This window comes from Cebus imitator, unplaced genomic scaffold (assembly GCF_001604975.1).
Source record: "Cebus imitator isolate Cc_AM_T3 unplaced genomic scaffold, Cebus_imitator-1.0 Scaffold250, whole genome shotgun sequence".
Taxonomy (NCBI): Eukaryota; Metazoa; Chordata; class Mammalia; order Primates; family Cebidae; genus Cebus; species Cebus imitator.
Window position 1 is genome coordinate 1,255,177 of NW_016107565.1, and position 21,397 is coordinate 1,276,573.

Here is a 21,397-nt window from a genome sequence, read left to right on the forward strand (position 1 = left end):
AAAAAAAAAAAAAAAAAAAAAAAAAAAAAAAAAAAAAAAAAAAAAAAAAAAAAAAAAAAAGGCCTGGATACAGGGAGAAGAAATATAAATTTAAAGAAAGATACACAACTGGACTCAATTGAAAATATAAAATTTTCTAGAATAGTTATTTAACAGAAAGATAAAAGAGCACAATGTCCATTAATTATAGACTGGATAAAGAAATTGTGGCACATATACATCATGGAATACTATGCAGCCATAAAAAAGGATGAGTTCATGTCCTTTGCAGGGACATGGATAAAACTGGAAACCATCATTCTCAGCAAATTTACACAAATATAGAAAACCAAGCACCACATGTTCTCAGTCATAAGTTGGTATTGAACAATGAGAACACACAGACACAGGGAGGACAACATCACACACTGGGACCTGGAGGATGAGGGGCTAGGGGAGGAATAGCAGCAGGTGGGAGGATTGGGAAGGGATAATATTAGAGAAATACCTAATGTAGATGACGGGGTGATGGATGCAGCAAACCACCGCCATGGTATGTGTATACCTATATAACAAACTGCATGATCTACACATGTACCCCAGAACTTAAAGTATAGTTAATAAAATTAAAAAAAGAACACATCAGCTGTAATAATAATAAAAAAAAGCACTAATTGGCTTTTGCATCTCTACCATATGGGTTTTAAATTAACTTTCACATCTTCTGGTATGTAGTACTTGAAAAGTCTTTGTGGCCTTAATAGATACTAGGCCTCAAATTACAGTTATATGAGGAGATCCCACTGAATTTACAAGGTATACTCTGCACTTTAGGGCAGTTACCAAACATAAAACAGAAGGCAAACATGTATGTCTCACCTTAAATATTGAAACTATTGCTTTGCCTAAATTCCTCATGGTCACAGTACCCATTGGCCTAAAGCATCCAATATGGACACTTTGAATCAATGAATAATAAATTAGCATATTATCTGGCATTTACAATCAGTTTGGTAAAATGGGGCCCTTTGGACCTGTCCTTCTGAGTTCAGCTTAGATTAAAACAAGGTCTACAGTAATTAAGAACCATCAGCTCTTCTGCCATTCCAGACATGGCGGCTCTGCTAGGGGGAATGTTTTCTGGGCAGCCACTTGGGCCTCCACAGCCCCCGCCGGGCCTCCCGGGCGAACCTTCACTTCTTCAGGCAGCTCCAGGTGCTCCTAGACCTTCCAACAGTACTTTGGTGGACAAGTTGGAGTCATCTTTCGAGGCTTGCTTTGCGTCTCTGGTGAGTCAGGACTATGTCACTGGCACTGATCAGGAAGAAATTCGAACTGGTGTTGATCAGTGTATCCAGAAGTTTCTGGATATTGCGAGACAGACAGAGTGTTTTTTCTTACAAAAAAAGATTGCAGTTATCTGTCCAGAAACCAGAGCAAGTTATCAAAGATGATGTCTCAGAATTAAGGAATGAATTACAGCGGAAAGACGCGCTAGTCCAGAAGCACTTGACAAAGCTGAGGCACTGGCAGCAGGTGCTGGAGGACATCAGTGTGCAGCACAAAAAGCCAGCCGACATTCCTCAGGGCTCCTTGGCCTACCTGGAGCAGGCATCTGCCAACATCCCTGCATCTCTGAAGCCAACCTGAGCAAAGGGCAAAGGCACTCGGACTGTGAGTGGGCTGGTGAGTGAGGTTGGACTTGACATTTTGGAAGAATTCTTTGCCAGATGATGAGTTCATTTTAGTTTTATGCTCCCATTGAAAAATTTTCCACTATTTTTACAAGCTGTTACTTTCTTGAGTACATTAAGGGTCTGTAGCTTGGATAAATCAAGTACATTTTTATTTTGTCTTTAGCAAAGTTTTGACTGTGAGTGTGATGACACAGATTCTTTTTTATGGTGGTTTTGCTTGTTTTTAAATTTTTGTATGACTTTTCATTTTTTTTTCATCTTTTTATGTGTGTTTCCTGTAGTTTGATCTAAAAGAAAAAGCATAGTAGCCTAAGAATTAGGAGAAGGGGATTTTAGTTGTAGGCCTTATGATAATTACCCCTCAGTGGTGAGTAGAGAAGTATGTAAATTTGCTCTGTTTTAAGACTTTGAACCACCTCAAGAAGAGGAATCTAACACAATATTTGTAATGTTTCCGGAGCCCTCAGAACGAGAATTTTTTTGTAAATAGGTCAGAAGAGGACTGAACTATCTTGTGTTAGTGTAGTAATCTTACAGTAGGATCCTTAGGTTGATGCTGACCTCCGTTTGGGGTATGTTTGTATTTTATGTGGTGTTTACTTTTTCTTTGATACGGAGGGATGTAGTGGGAACAGTGATACGCTTACATTTATTACATTTTGCAGTAATGAATCCATTTAATGGGGCAGACACTGTTTTCACTAGTCTGACAGTGGGGGTATAGGTGAGCTATGAGGGGCTAAAGCTTGCTGTGATTGTCTATTTCTGTTTTGAGTTTTCTTTGTATGTATCATTTTTGTTTTCTGTTTTGGGAGGGGAAACATTTTCCATTAAGGAAGGTTGTTGCCAGTGGATTTGACTCCGAGGGACTAGAGTGTCATGGTGAGGGTGGAGGGGATGCAGGGTGATCATTGGCTACTGAGCCTCCACAAAGAGCATGTGGCACCTCTGCCTTTGGAAGGATATTTTGCTCTCATTAGTTTTGCAGGCAACCTTGGATTTGCTGTTGAGTTGCTGTTAAGAAATGGAGACCAGCATTGTTTCTGCCTCTCGTTGGTTAGGTTTTCTGAGTTTTATAGTCTTTTATTAGATCGTATTAGATCACATCTCTTTACCCAGAACAAATGCTTCACTATCTTCTGACTGGCAGTACTCCTGTGGCTCTGTGCCTTGCCTCGTTTTATTTTCTTCAGCCTTGAAGGCCCCTTCCCACATGCACTGACATCCACTCCTGTGCCTGGTCCCTGAAGCCTCCCAGCACCTGTTCTGTTGCATCCCCAAGGCATGGGACTTTGATCTCTTCTGCTGCCCTTGCTAGGTTCTCCCTGGTGGGTTAGAGCTTTGTATCAGTCTCTCTGCCCCTCACAATTATAATTGTGGATTTCTACCTACTCTAATTCAATGATGCTAATGAGAATTAGACATTATTCCCCTTATATAGGGACCATATAGTCTTTATCTTTTTGTTGTGTGTATATATGATAGCTGGCAAATGGATCTGTGATTACCAGCCTGACACCAACAAATCCCCTCAGTTAGGATGTATAGATTAAACAAAGCTTTGAAAAGCTCATATGCTATGACCTCAAGGTTGTTAACCTGATCATCTCATGGTAATTAGAAACTCTGATTGGCAGCTTTATATTTCTTGATTAAAAACCTAAATAAACTGATTAGGTTTTAGGTATTCTTTCAAAGAGGTTCTTGATTAAAAGATTGAGAACTATCCTGTTTGGTGCTTAGTGAAAAGATTTTGAATTACTGTATGTAACAGTTATTGCCATTTCTTTATTAAATTCAGAAGCTTTTTTGCCAAATAAATAAAAATTTTCCAATCTTGTCTGTTTGTAAACATCTTGCTGAGTGAGGAATAACCCTCTAAGAAACCCTCTGAGCTGTTGACTTTTTCAGGGAGAAAATCACAAGCCGTCCTCTGAAGTTCCCCTCTCAACTACTGTAAATGCCCTTGACCAAGTCACTGCCCTGGTACCGGGGAGTGGAGTATTATGTCATGGAAGAAAGACTCCTCTCATTGTCCAGGGTTGGGTTCTGGTCTGGTGTGGTGCTTGACCTTAGGCCTGCCCATAGTCTTCAGGCTTTCAACTTCCAAACAAACATCTGTGCCATACACATTCTGTAAATGATCTCGCTGAATCTTCTAGAAGGCTTATAACAGAATCAATATTGTTGTTCCCATTTTCACAGATAGATAATAAATCTGTAAAATACAGATAAGACTAAGACCTATCCCCCAGGATTATTTTTGCAGACTGAAGGACATGTTGAATGGGAAGTCAGTAGCAAGGGTGCCAGAATGTGTAGCAAGTGCTCTTCGGGTGTTAGTGATTTCTGTGGTTCCAGAAAGAGAAGGATTATGGACGAAGTATATGGGATTTAGGAAGTTTAAGTGGTTTGCCCACAGTCGAGAGACTAGTCTTTAATCCTTGGCAGAAACAGGATTTGATGTAGGTTTTCACACCTCTCTTCTCTGGTCAATGTGTTGATAACAGCCTACCTACCTAGGGTTCCAGGGTGTTCTTAAGAAACCAAGGTTGTCTTGGGTGTGGTAGCTCTTTGAAAAGTAGAAAGTTCCACCAGAAGGCCTTTCTCCTCAAATACTGCTTAGTTTCCTTGTCAGGCTCCCAGATGCAGATTGCCTGTGGGCTGTCACTCTCCACAGGTAAAGCTACCCACATCTTCATGACAGGCTTTTTTTTTGAGACGGAGTCTGCTAATAAAAAAAAAAGAGCAGTTACAGCCTTTATCCCTACTCTAGTCCAGCTTCCTATAGATAAGATGTATTGAGATGCCCAATCCTACAGTTGCCCTCACTCTGACAGCGTCCAATCTGAATGAATCCTCACTTCTTGGAATCACCCAACCAAGGCCAAAATCCTAAAAGAGGTTCTGACACCCTCTGTCTGAGAAGCCCTACTATTCTCTGTGATGAATGTTCTCCCTCACCACAACAAGTAATAGACCCAACTTGTTCAAATACAGTTGTTTCTAGTAGCATTTCGCTGAAGGCATTCACACCCCCAACGAATGTCTTACACTTCTAATTGTGTCTTGGGGTGTGCCTCATGGAAGACCCTACTGAGACAATTGTGCCTGGATGTGGTCTGAGAGCAGACAGTAGGACGAAGCTTGGGGACTGACTCATTCACTATCCAACTGGCAACAAAACACATCCAGAACAGTGTGTGAGGTATGGACAGTCGCTGGCACAAGGGGGCGGCCCAGTTGCTGAGGATTCTACCAGTGATGCCCTGGGAAAATATCCCCAGGGAGGGGAATGTGTGGAATGAAACCTGTGGGAGGTAAGGGGAGTACTTCACAAAAGGACAGTAGAGTGTCAGTTTCCTGCAGGGGAATAGTGAGAAACTGATGAGATGACTGAGTACCCAGGGCCTCTGTGGTTATCTTTGAGGACCTGGTAGAAATTAGTCAATCAAAAACAATACTGAGGCCAGGCACGGTGGCTCATGCCTGTTAATTCCAGCACTTTGGGAGGCTAAAGTGGGCGGATCACTTTGAGGTCAGGAGTTCGGGACCAGCCTGGCCAGCATGGTGAGACACTGTTTCTACTAAAAATATAATTAGGTGGGCATGCTGGCAGGTGCCTGTAATCCCAGCTACATNAAAAAAAAAAAAAAAGAACCATCATACAACACCTATTGAAGGAAACAACTATTGTTCCTATGCCTTCACTTTAAATTGTCCAATTTGTTCTATGTTTAAACCCGATAAAAATAAATGGCATGGGAGAGTGGATTTCTACAGCCTAAATACCCTGATGCCTCTGATTAAGACCCCCATATCAATATTACTGAAATTGCTGGTTCCTATCAATAACTGGAAAATATTTTGCTATTATATGTTTAGTTAATATGTTCTATTCAGTGCTTATTTCAACAGCTTCCCAAGCATAGTTTGCTTTCACTTTTGAAGAGACACAATATACTTGGGCAACTCAACAGCCCTGTCATGGCACACACACTTTGTATGCAAGATATTAACTACAACTGATTTTCTCCAGGAATACCTGTATGCCATTATTTTGAAGGCACCCTTTTGTGAACAAATTCATTTGGCCCCATTAATCTAGAAAATGCAAATAAAAAGGAGCCCAGAGAAAGAGGGGATCATCTCACCACACACAATACAAGGCCATGCCTTTTCAGTTAATTTTCTGATAATTATTTGGTCAGAAAAAGTATATATACTCTGCCCAAACTACAATACAAAGGCCCTCCCGCTAGTATTCCCAAGTCTCCTTTGCTATAGAGGCTTTTGCAAGGTCCTCTCGTGATACCTAGAACCTGTGTACACAGTCTAAACCATTTTTTTTTTGAGACAGGGTCTCAGCCTGTCGTCCAGACTGGAGTGCAGTGGCACATTCAGTCTCACTGTATCCTTGATCTCCTAGGCTCAGGTGATCCTTTCATTTCAACTTCTTGAGTACCTGGGACTACAGGTGCACACCACCACACCCGACTAATTTTTGTATATATATATATATCTGTGTATATATATGTGTGTGTGTGTGGGTGTGTGTGTGTGTATGTTGAGTTTTTTGGTAGAGACAGGGTTTTTATCATTTTTTCCCAGGCTGGTCTCCAACTCCTGGGCTCAAGGGACCCACCCATGTTAGCCTCCCAAAGTGCTGGTCCTTCTTAATAAAAATAAACAACCATAATTTCCAATGGTTATGCATTATTGTTGGTTAAATACAATTTATTCTATAAATAAGCATTAATGTGTATAATTTTAAGACTTCTAAACACATTTTTCAAAAATTTCCTCCAGTGTGTAATTTTATTATAATGCAGAATCTCCAAAGTGCTATTTTTAACATACCACGAGAGCAAATCAGCTATCAAAATTCCCTGCAATAGTGCAAGAACCCATAAAGAATCAGTTGCCTTTTAAAAACCAACTTGGTTATTAATATGCATTATACTGACAGAATAGAACTGCATCCATTTTATTTTTAACTTTAATTGCAGCTATAAGTCATAATTGTTCTTAAAATTTTGTTAAATTACATTTATTAGTACTGACTTCCTCTGATCTCTCTTTCCTCTGCCAGTTAATATAGTACCTTGATAAGCCAACTGATTATTAAAGTCATTAGTGTACACCCTAACCACAATAACTTCTACCATCCTTTATTCTGTAACACAGTATAAATATTTAATACTTTGCATTGTTTTATTAATTATAAAACACACATAAATATTTACATACTCATAAATACTTTCATATAACTAATGATTTTTAAATATCGAGAAAATACTTACTTGTACAGTTAGGCAAAGCTCCAGACCATGTTCCATTGGCTGTGCACTGTCTAACTGAAGGTCCAGAAAGGATGTATCCCTCCATGCAGGAATAAATGACTGAGCTAGAAAATGTTGTGCCATCAATTCGGAAGACTTTCCCATTGGCTGTTGTTCCTGGGTTACCACACTGCACAGCTGTAAAACAAAGTGTTTAAGAGTACATGTAAAAATAATGCAATTAGTAATCCTTCCCAAAAAACTAATGACTAGATAAGTCTTCCAAGTTATTCGAAGAAGCAATAAAAATCTCTAAAATAAGCAGTAAAGTATCTAGGTAATTGAAATTCAAGATGAATGTATGTTGATTTTATTAGCTTAATTACTGGGATGCAAATTATAACATTTTCTTAAGAGCTTTTACCAACTTCAGTAAAAACTCTGCAGAGTAAAATAATTATTCAAAGGTATCACAAAAACTTTTAGAGAAGGATTATAAGAATCAATGCCTAAAAAGCAACTCACGTAAAATTGGAAGATATATAACAATGAGTGATGAGATGCAATAGAGATTTGTTACATTTATGTTTCAGAAAAGACAGACATACAATTTAAATATTGTAAGCATTTATGCATTTAAAAAAATATAAGTATACAACTTTTGTATCAAAATGTATAAATTCTGTTTCTAGACCAAAGAGTACCAAAACTAACCTGAGTAAAAACAAAGTAATTAAATCTTGGTAATATATTCAAGATTACTTATATATTTTTTCAATATATTCTAAACAAAAGTTACAAGCAAAAATGCCTTTTTGTAATTAACTATTACATATTATGCCTATTTGTCACTGATAATATGTCAACTTTTAAACTATCTGTCTTAAAAACAATAATATATCAAATGTAATGCTGGATTTTATTGTAATATCAGAAGGCATTTTAGTACGTTACAGAAGTGAAGGCTTTTATGAATATAAAATATGATTGTGATTTGAGAAAATGCCATCTACATTGCTTGCTACATCTTAAGCATATATTTTTGCCTGTCATTTTATAACTGCTGTGTGTGTGTGTGTGTGTGTGTGTGTGTGTGTGTGTGTGTATGTGTAGGCAAGAACCTTATTTATTTTACACACATACATAAAAATCAAACTCTAGATAATATTTTAAGCATAAGCTATGATATACCAGAAATTTTTACTTTGTTGTTAAGTATAATTACTTTCTTCTAAATGCATTAGTGCCTGCCTAAAATAAAACTTTGATTCTATTTTTTATATATCATGATCCATAGCTTGACTCAAGGCAAGAAAGATTTGAGATAATGTCATCCTCGTTTTAAAATGTCACATAATTTGTATTTTGAAAGAGAGACCTAGGCTTAGTAAAATTTATGCACAATGAAAATCAAGAATTTCCTTACGTGGTTTCAAGATACGGCCTAAAAATACTGTTGCTTCTGTTCTCTTGACTTTAATTTCCCCACACCTAACACACAAATTTCTCCTATCCAAACATTTCATTTGAACTAAACACAAGTAAAATTAACTTAAAATGAAACACGGTAAGTGTGTCATCTATCATGAGCAAAGGCTTAAAACTTGGTGGATACAATGAAGGGAAACAGCAACTACTTTCCTCTGCAATACTGACATCTAGGAGAAAAAGGGCTTATTGTTGCCTGTGAATAAACCTGCATTTACATTTAGTACTAGTCAACCAAACCATCTCTTCTCACAAGACTCATTTCCCAGCAGTCAACTGACATAATCTAATAAAAATGAGAGTTACCCATTTTTTTAGATCCATTAAGCACTTACTATGTCACAGCCACACCTTTTCCAAAATTATTTACTCCTCATAAAAATTCTCTGAGTTAGTGTTAACATCGCCACTATTTCTTAGGAAACTGAGGCACAGAAAGATTAAATAACTTGCCCAATATCACGAACCTAGTTAATAATAGATTTTTCATCTAGTACAAATTTCTAGGAATGATGCTGATAGCATATAATAAAAGCATTGAATCACATTCAGGCTAGGAAATAAGCTGAAATACATTTTTGTTAATTGAATATTTTTGTGATGTTTCTTTAAAGGAAGTATATTTTATGTTTGCCTTTCTTTTGTTGCTAGAGAGAGCTCTTATTTTAAAATCACTGTATAATTTGTTTCCTTGTATAAAAGTAATAAGTTACCATTTCTAAAATGACAAGAAAATAAAAGTATGAAGAAGAAAGTAAAGATTACTTATAAGTTCACCGCTGAGAAATAGAACCTGATAAAGTATTTACATATGCATATATGTATATATGATTATATATTAATATGACTATATCTATTTCAATATTCATTCTAGGCATTGTGCTAGGTACAGAGTATACAACAGTGAAATATTAATTTCACTACCCTTTAGTAATTATCATTGTTCAACACCCGCCTATGAGTGAAAACATGCAGTGTTTGGTTTTCTGTTCTTGCGTCAGTCTGTTGAGAATGATGGTTTCCAGATTCATCCATGTCCCTACAAAGGACACGAACTCAACATTTTTTATGGCTGCATAGTATTCCATTGTGTATATGTGCCACATTTTCCCTGTTCAGTCTATAATTGATGGGCATTTGGGTTGGTTTCAGCTCTTTGCTATTGTAAACAGTGCTGCAATGAACATACATGGACATGTGTCTTTATAATAGAATGATTTATAATCCTTTGGATATATACCCAATAATAGGATTGCTGGGTCAAATGGAATTTCTATTTCTAGGTCCTTAGGAATCATCACATTGTCTCCCACAGTGGTTGAACTAATTTACACTCCCACCAACAGTGTAAAAGTGTTCCTATTTCCCCACATCTTCTCCAGCATCTGTTGTCTCTGGATTTTTTAATGATTGCCATTCTAACTGGTGTGAGATGGTATCTCAGTGTGGTTTTGATTTGCATTTCTCTAATGACCAGTGATGATGAGCATTTTTTCATAGGTTTGTTGGACTCGTATATGTCTTCTTCTTCTTTTTCTTTTTTTATTGAAACAGAGTCTTGCTCTGTCACCAGGCTGAAGTGCAGTGGCACAATCCCGGCTCACTGCAACTTCCGTTTTCCAGTTTCAAGCAATTCTCCTGCCTCAGCCTCCCAAGTAGCTGGAACTACAGGCATGCACCACCACTTTTAGTAGAGAGAGGGTATCACCATATTGGCCGGCATGGTCTCAATCTCTTGACCTCGTGATCTGCCCGCCTCGGCCTCCCAAAGTGCTGGGATTACAGGTATACGTCTTCTTATGTCTGTTCATGTCCTTCACATACTTTTGAATGGGTTCGTTTGTTTTTTCCTTGTAAATCTGTTTTAGTTCTTTGTAGATTCTGGATATTAGCCCTTTGTCAGATGGGTAGATTGCAAAACTTTTTTCCCATTCTGTTGGTTGCCCATTCACTCTGATTATTTTTTCTTTTGCTGTACAGAAGCTCTGGAGTTTAATTAGATCCCATTGGTCTATTTTGGTTTTAAAACTTTCTGTAGCGATGTTGTCTCAGGCTGGGTCTTACCCAGGCTAGTTCAAACTCCTGGCCTCAAGTCATCCTCCTGCCTCAGTGTCCCAAATTGTTGGGATTACAGACATGAACCACAACTGGTTCTATTGTAAAGATTTAATTACGTTAACTCTGAGTCAGAACAACAAAAATTTTACTCAAACACCCTAAATGTTATGAATTCTAGTAACTAACAATTGTACTCTACAATTAAAAATCTTAATCATAGTTACGTATCTTTCTATATTTTTCCATTTCTATAAACTGGAAGCTAAGACAGATATTGAGGTAATGTAACTGTAAGAACAATATATTTTTTCCTCTTGTCTCTACAATATAGGTACACCAGTCTCCCTTTATCCACTATTCTCCTTTCCATAGTTTCACTTAGCCATGGTGTAAAAATATTATACAGAAAATTCCAGAAATAATAAATCCATACATGTTAAGTTCTGGGTAGCATGATGAAATATCACAGCATCCCACATGGAAAATGAATCATCCCTTGTCCAGGGTACCCACCCTGTATATGCTATCCACCAGTCAGCCACTTAATATTTTCCTTGGTTATCAGAGTAAAAGATCACAAGAAGAAGGGTGAGTGTGGTCAACAAGGTATTTTGAGTGAGAGGCCATATTCACATAACTTTTATTCTAGTATATTGCTATAATTTTTCCATTTTATTATTTTAGTTGTTAATCTCCTACTATGCCTAATTTATACATGAAACTTTATCACAGGTATGTGTGAAAAAATCATAGAATTACAGTGTTTTGTAGTATCTGTGGTTTCAGGCACCCACTAAAATTCTTGGAACATATCTCCCATGAATAAGGGAGGGACTACCGTAAAGAGGAAAAAATAAATCTTTTTAACATATATATATTACTTTATAAATCTAAATATTTGCTATGTTGTGAACAATGTTTGCATATAAAAAAGTTTTTGTTTTTTAATTAGGAGTCATAGTTCCCTTAGGAGATGTTGTCAGTATAACAGAAATACAACTTTTATTCCATAGCTGCAGGCAGAGGAAACTAGTAAGGGTAATTTTCCTAGTAGTACTCATTTGGATTTTGATACACACTAAAATCCAGTAGTTCTGATATATTTAATTTCTACTTGAGATTACCTTTGCACTCTGGCTGCCTTCCAGTCCAACTGCCGTTAGCTAAACATGTTCTTTCTTCTGAGCCATGAAGGATATAACCAGTATCACAAGCAAAACGTACAGTACTTTTAGTTCTGAAATCGCTTTTCTGTCTAGAGCCATGGCCGGGAGTACCTGGATCACCGCATGTCCCTGTAGCATCACCTGCAATGCAGTACAATTCAAGTCAACCAATTCCAATAAACATTTATTAAGTTTATCTGGTAGGCCGCCAAGGGGCCTGGTAGGCATTTGTTTTTGTGTATGCTGTGTTGTAGCACACATTGAGTAAAATTGCAATTCAAATTTCTCATCTGACTCCAGTCATAAAAAGAAAAGTGTCAATGGAAAAAAAAAAAAAAGAGTTGCAGAGTATAGCATTATTTTCTATATCAATGAATTTGGAGACATTAAATAGGTTAAGGATATTTCATGTTTTTCCAAAATCCAGTTAATAACCAAGCTAATGGAAAATTTATAACTGACAGTACTATTAACTCAAATGACAACAAACTTATAAAACTAAAATTTAAAAAACTGAATTCAGCAATTTGCATTTTTTCTTTTCTGAATTTCCTGATTACAGATCATCTTTTTGTTGTTTTTGTTAAAGTAGAACTGTGGTTTGCTAGGACAGGTAAATATTATAATACAGTTCTGATAATCTAGGATTTCTCCCTCTTATTTTCTCTACCAATGACCAATGATCAAAGGTGAATGAATTGCATATTCCTCATATATAAAAACATAAAACTAAAATATAAATGGCCAAAATTTAGAAATTCTGATTTAAGTTTCTGATAAGAATTTTGCTCAAGATTAGGCATTTATCTTTTTATTTTAGTGTTAAAACTTTACTTAGTCTTTAGTCATTTTATCATGTCTTAAATAATCCTAATAAAAATTGCGATAGTGTTACTATATATATTGAGAGAGAGAGAAGAGTTGACTACATAAGCATTGAAAATGTTCTTTCCATTTGCCTTTTTTATATGCCTTGTATATTTGAAATCCTTCATTATATCTCCTTATTTTCATGTGATGTAAAATTAATAACCACACAAAATTTTAAGATCAGCATTTCACTTTTAAATATCTGTGTACAATTTTATTTCTCGATTTAGTAGCAGTTTCCTAATACACTGTGGTTTGGGAAGATTGAGTCTGTGTGTTTACGTGTATAATCAGTTATCTGAGAGTTAATTTACTATGAGTCACTCCAAGATAAGACTTTAATTCTCACAAAATCAGTTTTATAGTTACATTTAAAAATGATAGTTTTTCCAAATCTGTATATTAAATTTAAAGTTCCAGGCAGTCACTTCATTGGGATTAACCACTACTTAAAAAATTTCGGGTTAATTTATCATTTCACCACTTTTAATTCTAAAGTGAAAATAATGTAAAACAACTACTAATAAGTCATCAGCATGATCTCCACAGAGACAAAATAATGCAAAGACAATGGCCAATATATAAATATAAACAAGAGGCAGAAAAATATGCACGATATGTAGTTGATGGGTAAAAATAAATAGTATCAACTAGGGAGCCATCATGAATCTAAAACATAAGTGGTATTTTGAAAAAAAGTGGTAACTTAAACATTTATCTCAAAAAAGATTCATCAAATACTCTGTGAACAAATTATTAATTGAAATATCCTTACTATTTCTTTATGCAAAGATAACTCTACTGGGGTTATAAGGATTCAAGAGCTATATGTCACTTATTATTATTAGGATAGTAAACAACTAATTAGGTTAGTTCAATTTAAAACATTTTGGACTTTATTTTAAAATTATACCATTAAAGTAATCAATTGCTTAGAAAGTTAAACAGAATTGAACTCTGACAGAAAATCACTGATACAATATTGCCTTCTGTGGAAAATTATATGTGGTATCAGCTAAAATGGGATAGATACTTGAGCTTGAATAGTTTCACCATTTTAATGAACAAAAACGCTTTATACAGTGTAGCATCCTAAAACCATAAATTCTTTAAATTAGCATCACAGGTCAAAACACATACTTGTAATTTATAATGTACGACATCAGTACCCTGCATTTACATTGACTTACACATATTCCAGTGATGTATAAGCAGTGTTTCAGCTTTTCTTATGAGATTTTTCAGAGAGAATTATATTTTATGTCTTTACATTGTTTGTGTATATGTTACTACTACTACTAACAATAATGTAATTTTCAGCACACATTGTCCAATTTTCCAAGTATTACCTGAACAATGAGGTTGTGATCCACTCCAATGGCCATTCAATTGGCAGGTTCTTGATGACCGGCCTAGAAGGGAACGCTTTCCTGTGCAGGAATAGTGAACAGTAGACCCAAAAGTATACTTCTCGCCAGACAGGACTGCATTAGGAGGAACGCCAGGGTGTCCACAGTCAATCACTACAATACATAATTATTGAATATAAAATTTTTTTATATCTCCTATCGAACAATCTATACCAGCTTGTTTATAAAGTAAATCAGAAGTAAATTTTCTCCTTAAACATCTAAAACCTCCAGAAATCAAACATATATGTTAGAGGCGGTTTTAAAAAAATAAAATTTTTCAGCTATAGTAGCTATTCTGTTAACTTACACGTTCTGAGGATGAGTTCAACAGCAATATTGTAAGCTAAGTATGCATTACAATTAATTATGATAAATCTGTACATGTAGGGGTTATGTGTGTGTCCATATACGTATGTCTATGAGTTTGAACCGTATTTGTGCCTGGTAAAATATGTACAAGTTAAGGAGAAGATTAATGTGGATTTGCTAAGTAAAGACATAGGACACCATGTGGATTCAAATTGAAGCCACATAGAAATTACATGAAAAGAACTTTGAGGGTTCAAGAGATGCAATAAAGATAGATCTGTGATTCACAATTTAATATATAGCCTAGAATAATTACATTTCAAGTCAGAAATGAATAAATTATGCTGCACAATGACAATACTCTAAGTGGCTTCTAAACTAAAACACTGCTAGGCATAGCAGAATCAAAAGTCAATACATTATACAATATTCTTTTGGAGCAACAGGTAGTTTCAGAATTTAATGTGTGTCCCATGTTGGTTGTACTCAGAAAAATACTGAATGCCACATATCTCTAGAGTATAAAACAGCACATAAGGACACAAAAACTTAATAAAACCTTTCAGTACTTAATACTCTACCAAGGAGAGCTATGGGAAATGATGAGGCAAAAAATATATGAGAGCTCAGAACACCTGAAGAACTTCAGGTTTATATGTACTATAAAAAGATGTTTAACTTTAATGTGATAGCTACATAAGAATAAGTAAACTATTCAAACAATTAGACCAATGAACACAAATAAGTCAAAGGAATTTTAATTAGCAGACTATTATTCTGAACTGTATCATAGAATCTGAAATTTTATAGACACAGCAAAAAGTGTGGTTTCTCATTAGTACATGAATGTTGTCACAAAACGTTCATAAAAGTCCACTCCATGAACATAAAAATACTCTAAATTAAACATGATCATAAAATAATTTTATAATTTAGCAATTTAATATAACCAAAAATTACTTGCCAAAATGAATGATTTCATCACACACTATTCATTCAGTCTATGAAATTGTTCTTCTCTTCCCTGTCAAGTCCAAGATTCACCAACTATTTGAGATTTAGTTCAATTTGTGATCTATCAATTGACTGAATTGCTAGAATTCATGTTCACTCCTGTATGCCTTCGCAAAAGTTTGATTTACACCTGTTAAATTATTTTTCTCACTACGTGTGTTACTTGTAAGCATTTGGGCTGTAATTTATTTTATGTACATTTTACAACTCCTATCATACCATATAACAAAATGCACTTTTTAGATATTCACTGACTAGGATAATGTGTATTAACAATTATTGTGTCAATAAGTACATGTGTCTCTATATGACAAATATTTAAGATCATTAAGTTTTAAGTAACCCCTTTGTGTAAATCTTCAAGTAATCTGAATCTACAATGGCTGTTTAAGACTAATTTTGCCTTAAATGGAAATATGAATTAGTACAAAATAAATTGTAGTTGCCTCTTAAAGATGATAATATCATAGAATAGGAAAGCTGACTACTTTTCATATTTTATCTGTTTCAAAGTGAAAAATCAAAGAATTATAAATAAATACTTATCACATTAATTTTAATAAAATTACATTTGGACAAAGAATTGGCAAAATATAGGAAAGTATAGTTTCAAAACAGTAAAACAATACAATCAACATGCTTCTCTATGATATATATCTTTAGGTAGTTTTATAAAGACAATGAACATCCATATTGTTTTCATGACATATTCTCAAGAAACAATTCAAATTATCTACTTACTGATACATTCTGGTAAAGGTTTGTCCCATTGTCCATTTGGTTGACATATCAAAACTGAAGATCCAAATAAAAAATATCCAGGATTGCAGTCATAGAATACCACAGTGCCATAAGTAAAATTTCCATGTTCTATTTTACTTTCCCTTTTAGAATTGGCTGGAATTCCAGGATCAGAACAGTTGACCACTAAACAAGTGACAAATTTTGAAAGATATATTTGGAAAAATATACATATACCTATATAGATTTATATTAGAAAATTATATATACAGTTTCAAAGGTACGTTTATTCAAAGAACCAGATTCCATGAATAAAGTTAATCCCATGGATTGTCTAGAAAATGGAGTGAAATCTGTGTGGTAGAAAATACAGAAAAAAAAAAAGATTTTGGCAACAGAAAAAATAGCAACAAGTATTGGGCTTAGTAAGAATTAAAAATAAATATCTTTGAACTATAGGAAAAAAACATGCAGAAAAATGATAATTTGGTTGTTTTTTGTCAGACAATATGAAATATATTTCTTTACAAAATGGAGCAACTTAATCTGTTTCTATAAATGAAACAATGAATGAAGCCTCAATCCAGGAGTAATGGCAATCCAGGCCCACACATAGTTTTTAGAAAAAAAATGCAAAGAAAATAAATGCCAAAGGTAATTTCTACTAATTATGAAGCAAATTGCAAGTCAAAATAATCTCAATGACTTTTTTATATGCAGTCACAAAATAGGTACAGATAAGTTAGAAATTATACCACTTTTAACTTTTAAAAATATAAGTTAAAAATTTAGTAAAAGGAAAGCATTGTTAATGAGATGACATCAGTATTAAAGCTTTTTGTTTTAATAGATAAAAACTTTTTACTATTCTGCTCAAGCTGTTTTAAATGTGTCATTGATGTTTATGTGAACATTATCACCATGTAACTAATGGGAATATAGTTAGACATTTACCTTTGCACACAGGTGGCGGATGGCTCCACTGTCTGTTTGCCTGGCACTGTGCCTTCGTTGGCCCTTGCATAAGATACCCAATATTGCATGAGAATGTTACCACATCATTAAAGTTGAACCCATTTCCACTTGTTCTTCCATAAATTGGACTACCAGGGTGACCACAGCTAACAGCTAATGTGATGTCGGGGGAGGACAGGGGAGGAAACACACACAAAAATGTAGTTATTAGTTATTGCATTATTGGTTGTACTTAATCATTTCAAACAAAGGAGAAAAAAGGCTATTTTTTATCTGAACACATATGGAAAGTGCATTTACTAATGTAAAGGAACAAAATAGAATGTAAAAATAGTCTAACGGTAATATTAGTAAATAATTATTTAAAACTGTAAGTGGTGCATAGATATTTAAAGTTTCATGGTATTTATTTCACCCTCTCTCTCTACATTTTTGGGGAAGCAGAGAGCATAGTATTGAAATTCAAAGAAATCTGGGGAATAATTAAATTTCATGTCAATAGTTAATAGCAGAAAAGAACAAAACTGGTCTGGTGCGGTGACTCATGCCTATAATCCCAGTGCTTTGGGAGGCCAGGGCGGGAAGATTGCTTGAGGAGAGGAGTTAAGGCTGTAGAGAGCTGTGATGATGCCACTGCACTCCATTCTAGATGACAGAATAAGACCCTGTGGTTAAAAAAAAAGTTAAAAAGTAGAAAAGAACAAAACTGAACCAGTTTTCCTTGTCTAGTTAAGAACTGAGAATACTAAAAGGTAGTTTTTTGCACTTAATTTTGAAATAGTTCCTTTAATATTTATACAACCAATTTGTATGAATAATAGATTGATAAGCAAATGTGTGCTTAATATGACTACATAATGTAGAAAACATAAAATGATACACAAATGCTGCATAATTTTCATTAATATTTTGAGATACATTCTCAAAATATTCTCTAAACCAATCAACTTTATTTTTTTTTCTTCATCATTGATATTTGAGAACATAATTTTTCCTGGAAATAATTTTCTTAATTAGATAAATTATTTACGTACTTTTAATGCTGTGCCCTGCTATAAATTTTATGTAGTGCTGGCTTTCCCCAAACACTCTCTATTTCTATTAACTGTTTTATTACATTATCTCACTCTATTAATAAGAGCAACTTCAGCTGCAGTGCTTCATAATTAGGCACAGGGAAAGACCACAGTCACTTTTAGTACTTAGGAAATGACCCAAGAGCAATTATTTTTCAGCTGTATTGTGAATGCCAAACTACTCATTTGGAAATTTAACTGCATCTTATTCTTGTTTAAGATTATCAATAAAGAAACCAATTTTACCCCAAGGGCCAATTCTCATTTATAGACTCAATTATTCAACAAGAAAAACAGTGGCATTAATTGGCTATGCTTGAAAATAGCATACATATTCAAAAAAAAGAGCATATATAGGGCAGACACAAGCAGGGTATTGCTGTCTTTAAATCACCAATCCATTTGTGTGGGGGGGTGTATGGGTGTGTCTTAAGAACGTGATTTTCATTGTTAGCTAGATGTTCTATTATCCTATTATCATAACCATGAAACTAGACATTCTATTATCTTATCATCAATATCATGAAACTAGAATTTCTTTTTTTTTTTCTTTTTGAGACGGAGTTTCACTCATGTTACCCAGGCTGGAGTGCAATGGCGCGATCTCGGCTCACCGCAACCTCCGCCTCCTGGCTTCAGGCAATTCTCCTGCCTCAGCCTCCTGGGTAGCTGGGATTACAGGCACGCACCACCATGCCCAGATAATTTTTTGTATTTTTAGTAGAGACGGGGTTTCACCGTGTTGACCAGGATGGTCTCGATCTCTTGACCTAGTGATCCACCCACCTCGGCCTCCCAAAGTGCTGGGATTACAGGCTTGAGCCACCGCGCCCGGCCGAAACTAGAATTTCTATACATTTCTGTGGATTGGATCAAAACTGTATAATGACTGAATTTATAAGTATAGATGCAATTGATCACAGATTAAATGAAATATTTCCAGTGAACTCATACTAAAAGTCTCATGTATTGTTTATCTGAAATCTCCAAAATCTTTATCCTATGATCCTGTTATAATTACAACATATTTGCAATACTTATTTACTGCTAATAATTTTAATAGAAATGTCAGTATCTGAAGATGGAAATTATTAGGAGGAAAATAGAGTTGATTTTAAGATCCAAAGTAGGATAGATTGTGATCTGAAACATTAAATACTACTGGGGATTCAGAGGAGTAAGAACATATACTAGAGTTATCATTATTTCAGCTCTATTCTTATTTTTATAATATGGCGTCATAAGTGCACAATGGACAAATATGGAATATACATATAGAAAGAGATCCATTAAAATCACAAAGTACAATGGGTATATTTAAGAAATTATAATTAAAAGATATTATTTTGAAATATACTTTATTCTTCATGTGTGAATTCATATCTAATTAACCTAAAAGATCACAGGGATATATGCTGAACTGGTGAGATCCTTTTACAGTAATTCTAAAATTACATATAATCATAGAGTTTTGCATAAATTTTAAAACAGTGGAAATAGTTTTCTAAAATAAGCTTTCATTTATTTTCTTTTTTATGTTTTTTTTATTATTATTTCAATAGTTTTGGGGGAATGGGTGGTGTTTAGTTGCATGGATAAGTTCTTTAGCGGTGATTTCTGAGACTTTGGTGTACGCATCACCAGAGCAGTGTACACTGAACCCAATGTGTAATCTCTTATCCATCACTCCCCTCCTACATTTTCTCCCAATTCCCCAGAGTTCATTATATCATCCATATGCCTTTGCATCCTCATAAATAATTTTTAAATTTTTCAGGCAAAATATAGATACATTATGTATGTGTACTCTTACTATATTTAAAAATGCAATGCATTTTGAGGTTAAAAGATGCCATAATTAAACGCTTTCAACTATTCACTCTATATTTAAGGGAATTAGGACCCAGAGAGATTAAACATTGCATTAGCTCACATAATCATCAGAGGGCCTGAAATGAGAGCAAAGGTTCTTCATGTCATGTCTAATAATAATATTTTCCCTACTGTGCTTCATCAGTATATAATTTTGATGTCACAACAATAGCATGATAATTATTAAATATTTATCCAAAATATTTTTCAGTATGAAAAGCTCTGTAGTATCACATTGTAACAAACCTTGATACTGCTACAAAGTGGCCTCTAGAAATTTAAATCGTTATAATTACAAATGTGTTGAGAATGTATCTTCCATATAAGAATATTCATTTATCAGTATTATATATTTATATTAAATATGAGAAGAGCTCAATTTAATTTCTTGTGTTTATGAGAAAATATAACTGAAATTCTCTTGAACAATTTCCACTTTAAAGAATTTTGCATAGCGGTATCAAAATTGGATTGTGGAAATTTATGTTGTTTTACATATATATGACATATAACAACATAATGTGTATATATATATATATATATATATATATATATATTCATCTTGCCTAACAAAAACTATTATTATTCCAAAGTCCAGAGGTCTCCAATTGCTTTTGCCATGCTTACTTACGCACACAGGATGGTAGCTGACCAGACCAATTGTGATCCTGTTGACATATCCTCACTGAAGAACCAATCAATCGAAAACCAGGATTACATTGATATACAACTGTGTCTCTATATCCATAATTTTCTCCAATGACTTGACCATTCACAATCAGTTCTGGAATTCCACAATGGCCCGCTGAAATGGGTTACAAAGTAATGTTTTTAATATTGCGATTTGTTTTATTTGTACATTTAGATACATGTGCAACATTAGAAGACTTTTAAAGTTGACTCAAAAGCAAGTTACAAATAATTCAGTTATAACTATACGACATAAAGGTAACTATGAAATATTTACCAAAACAACAAATCTATGGAACTTAAAAGAAGACACATGTCTACCAACACTTGGGTCTAGAATAAATTATAAAATATCTCAATGTGTGAAAATGAAAATATATCAAAATTTGGAGGTACAGATAAAGCAATACTTATTGAAGAAATTTATAAGTTTCAGTGCTTTTAGTAGAAGGAATAGAGATGTATAATCAGTGACCTAAAACTCCATGTTAAGGAAAAGAAACGGGCCAGGCGTGGTGGCTCACACCTGTAATCCCAGCACTTTGGGAAGCCGAGGCAGGTGGATCACGAGGTCAAGACATCAAGACCATCCTGGTCAACATGGTGAAATCCCGTCTCTACTAAAAACACAAAAAATTAGCTGGGCATGGTGGCATGTGCCTGTAATCCCAGCTACTCGGGAGGCTGAGGCAGGAGAATTGCCCGAACCCAGGAGGCGGAGGTTGCAGTGAGCCGAGATCGCACCATTGCACTCCAGCCTGGGTAACA

At 34.8% G+C, this 21,397-nt stretch overlaps 1 protein-coding gene and 1 pseudogene across 6 annotated transcripts in view; one reads left to right on the top strand and one right to left on the bottom strand.

The window, feature by feature from the left end:
- The window catches only part of CSMD3 (CUB and Sushi multiple domains 3), a 1,251,170-nt gene that overhangs the window by 51,022 nt on the left and 1,178,751 nt on the right, over positions 1 to 21,397 (bottom strand). For all 6 annotated transcript variants that reach the window (XM_017498748.2, XM_017498749.2, XM_037727955.1 and 3 more), the window contains 6 exons: positions 20,571 to 20,744; positions 16,971 to 17,144; positions 16,017 to 16,202; positions 13,890 to 14,063; positions 11,629 to 11,811; positions 6,980 to 7,156 (listed from right to left, as the gene is read on the bottom strand). In XM_017498748.2, the coding sequence (XP_017354237.1) occupies positions 6,980 to 7,156; positions 11,629 to 11,811; positions 13,890 to 14,063; positions 16,017 to 16,202; positions 16,971 to 17,144; positions 20,571 to 20,744 (1,068 nt within the window). The remainder of the gene's footprint in view (positions 1 to 6,979; positions 7,157 to 11,628; positions 11,812 to 13,889; positions 14,064 to 16,016; positions 16,203 to 16,970; positions 17,145 to 20,570; positions 20,745 to 21,397) is intronic.
- LOC119466997 lies at positions 1,082 to 1,656 on the top strand (annotated as a pseudogene).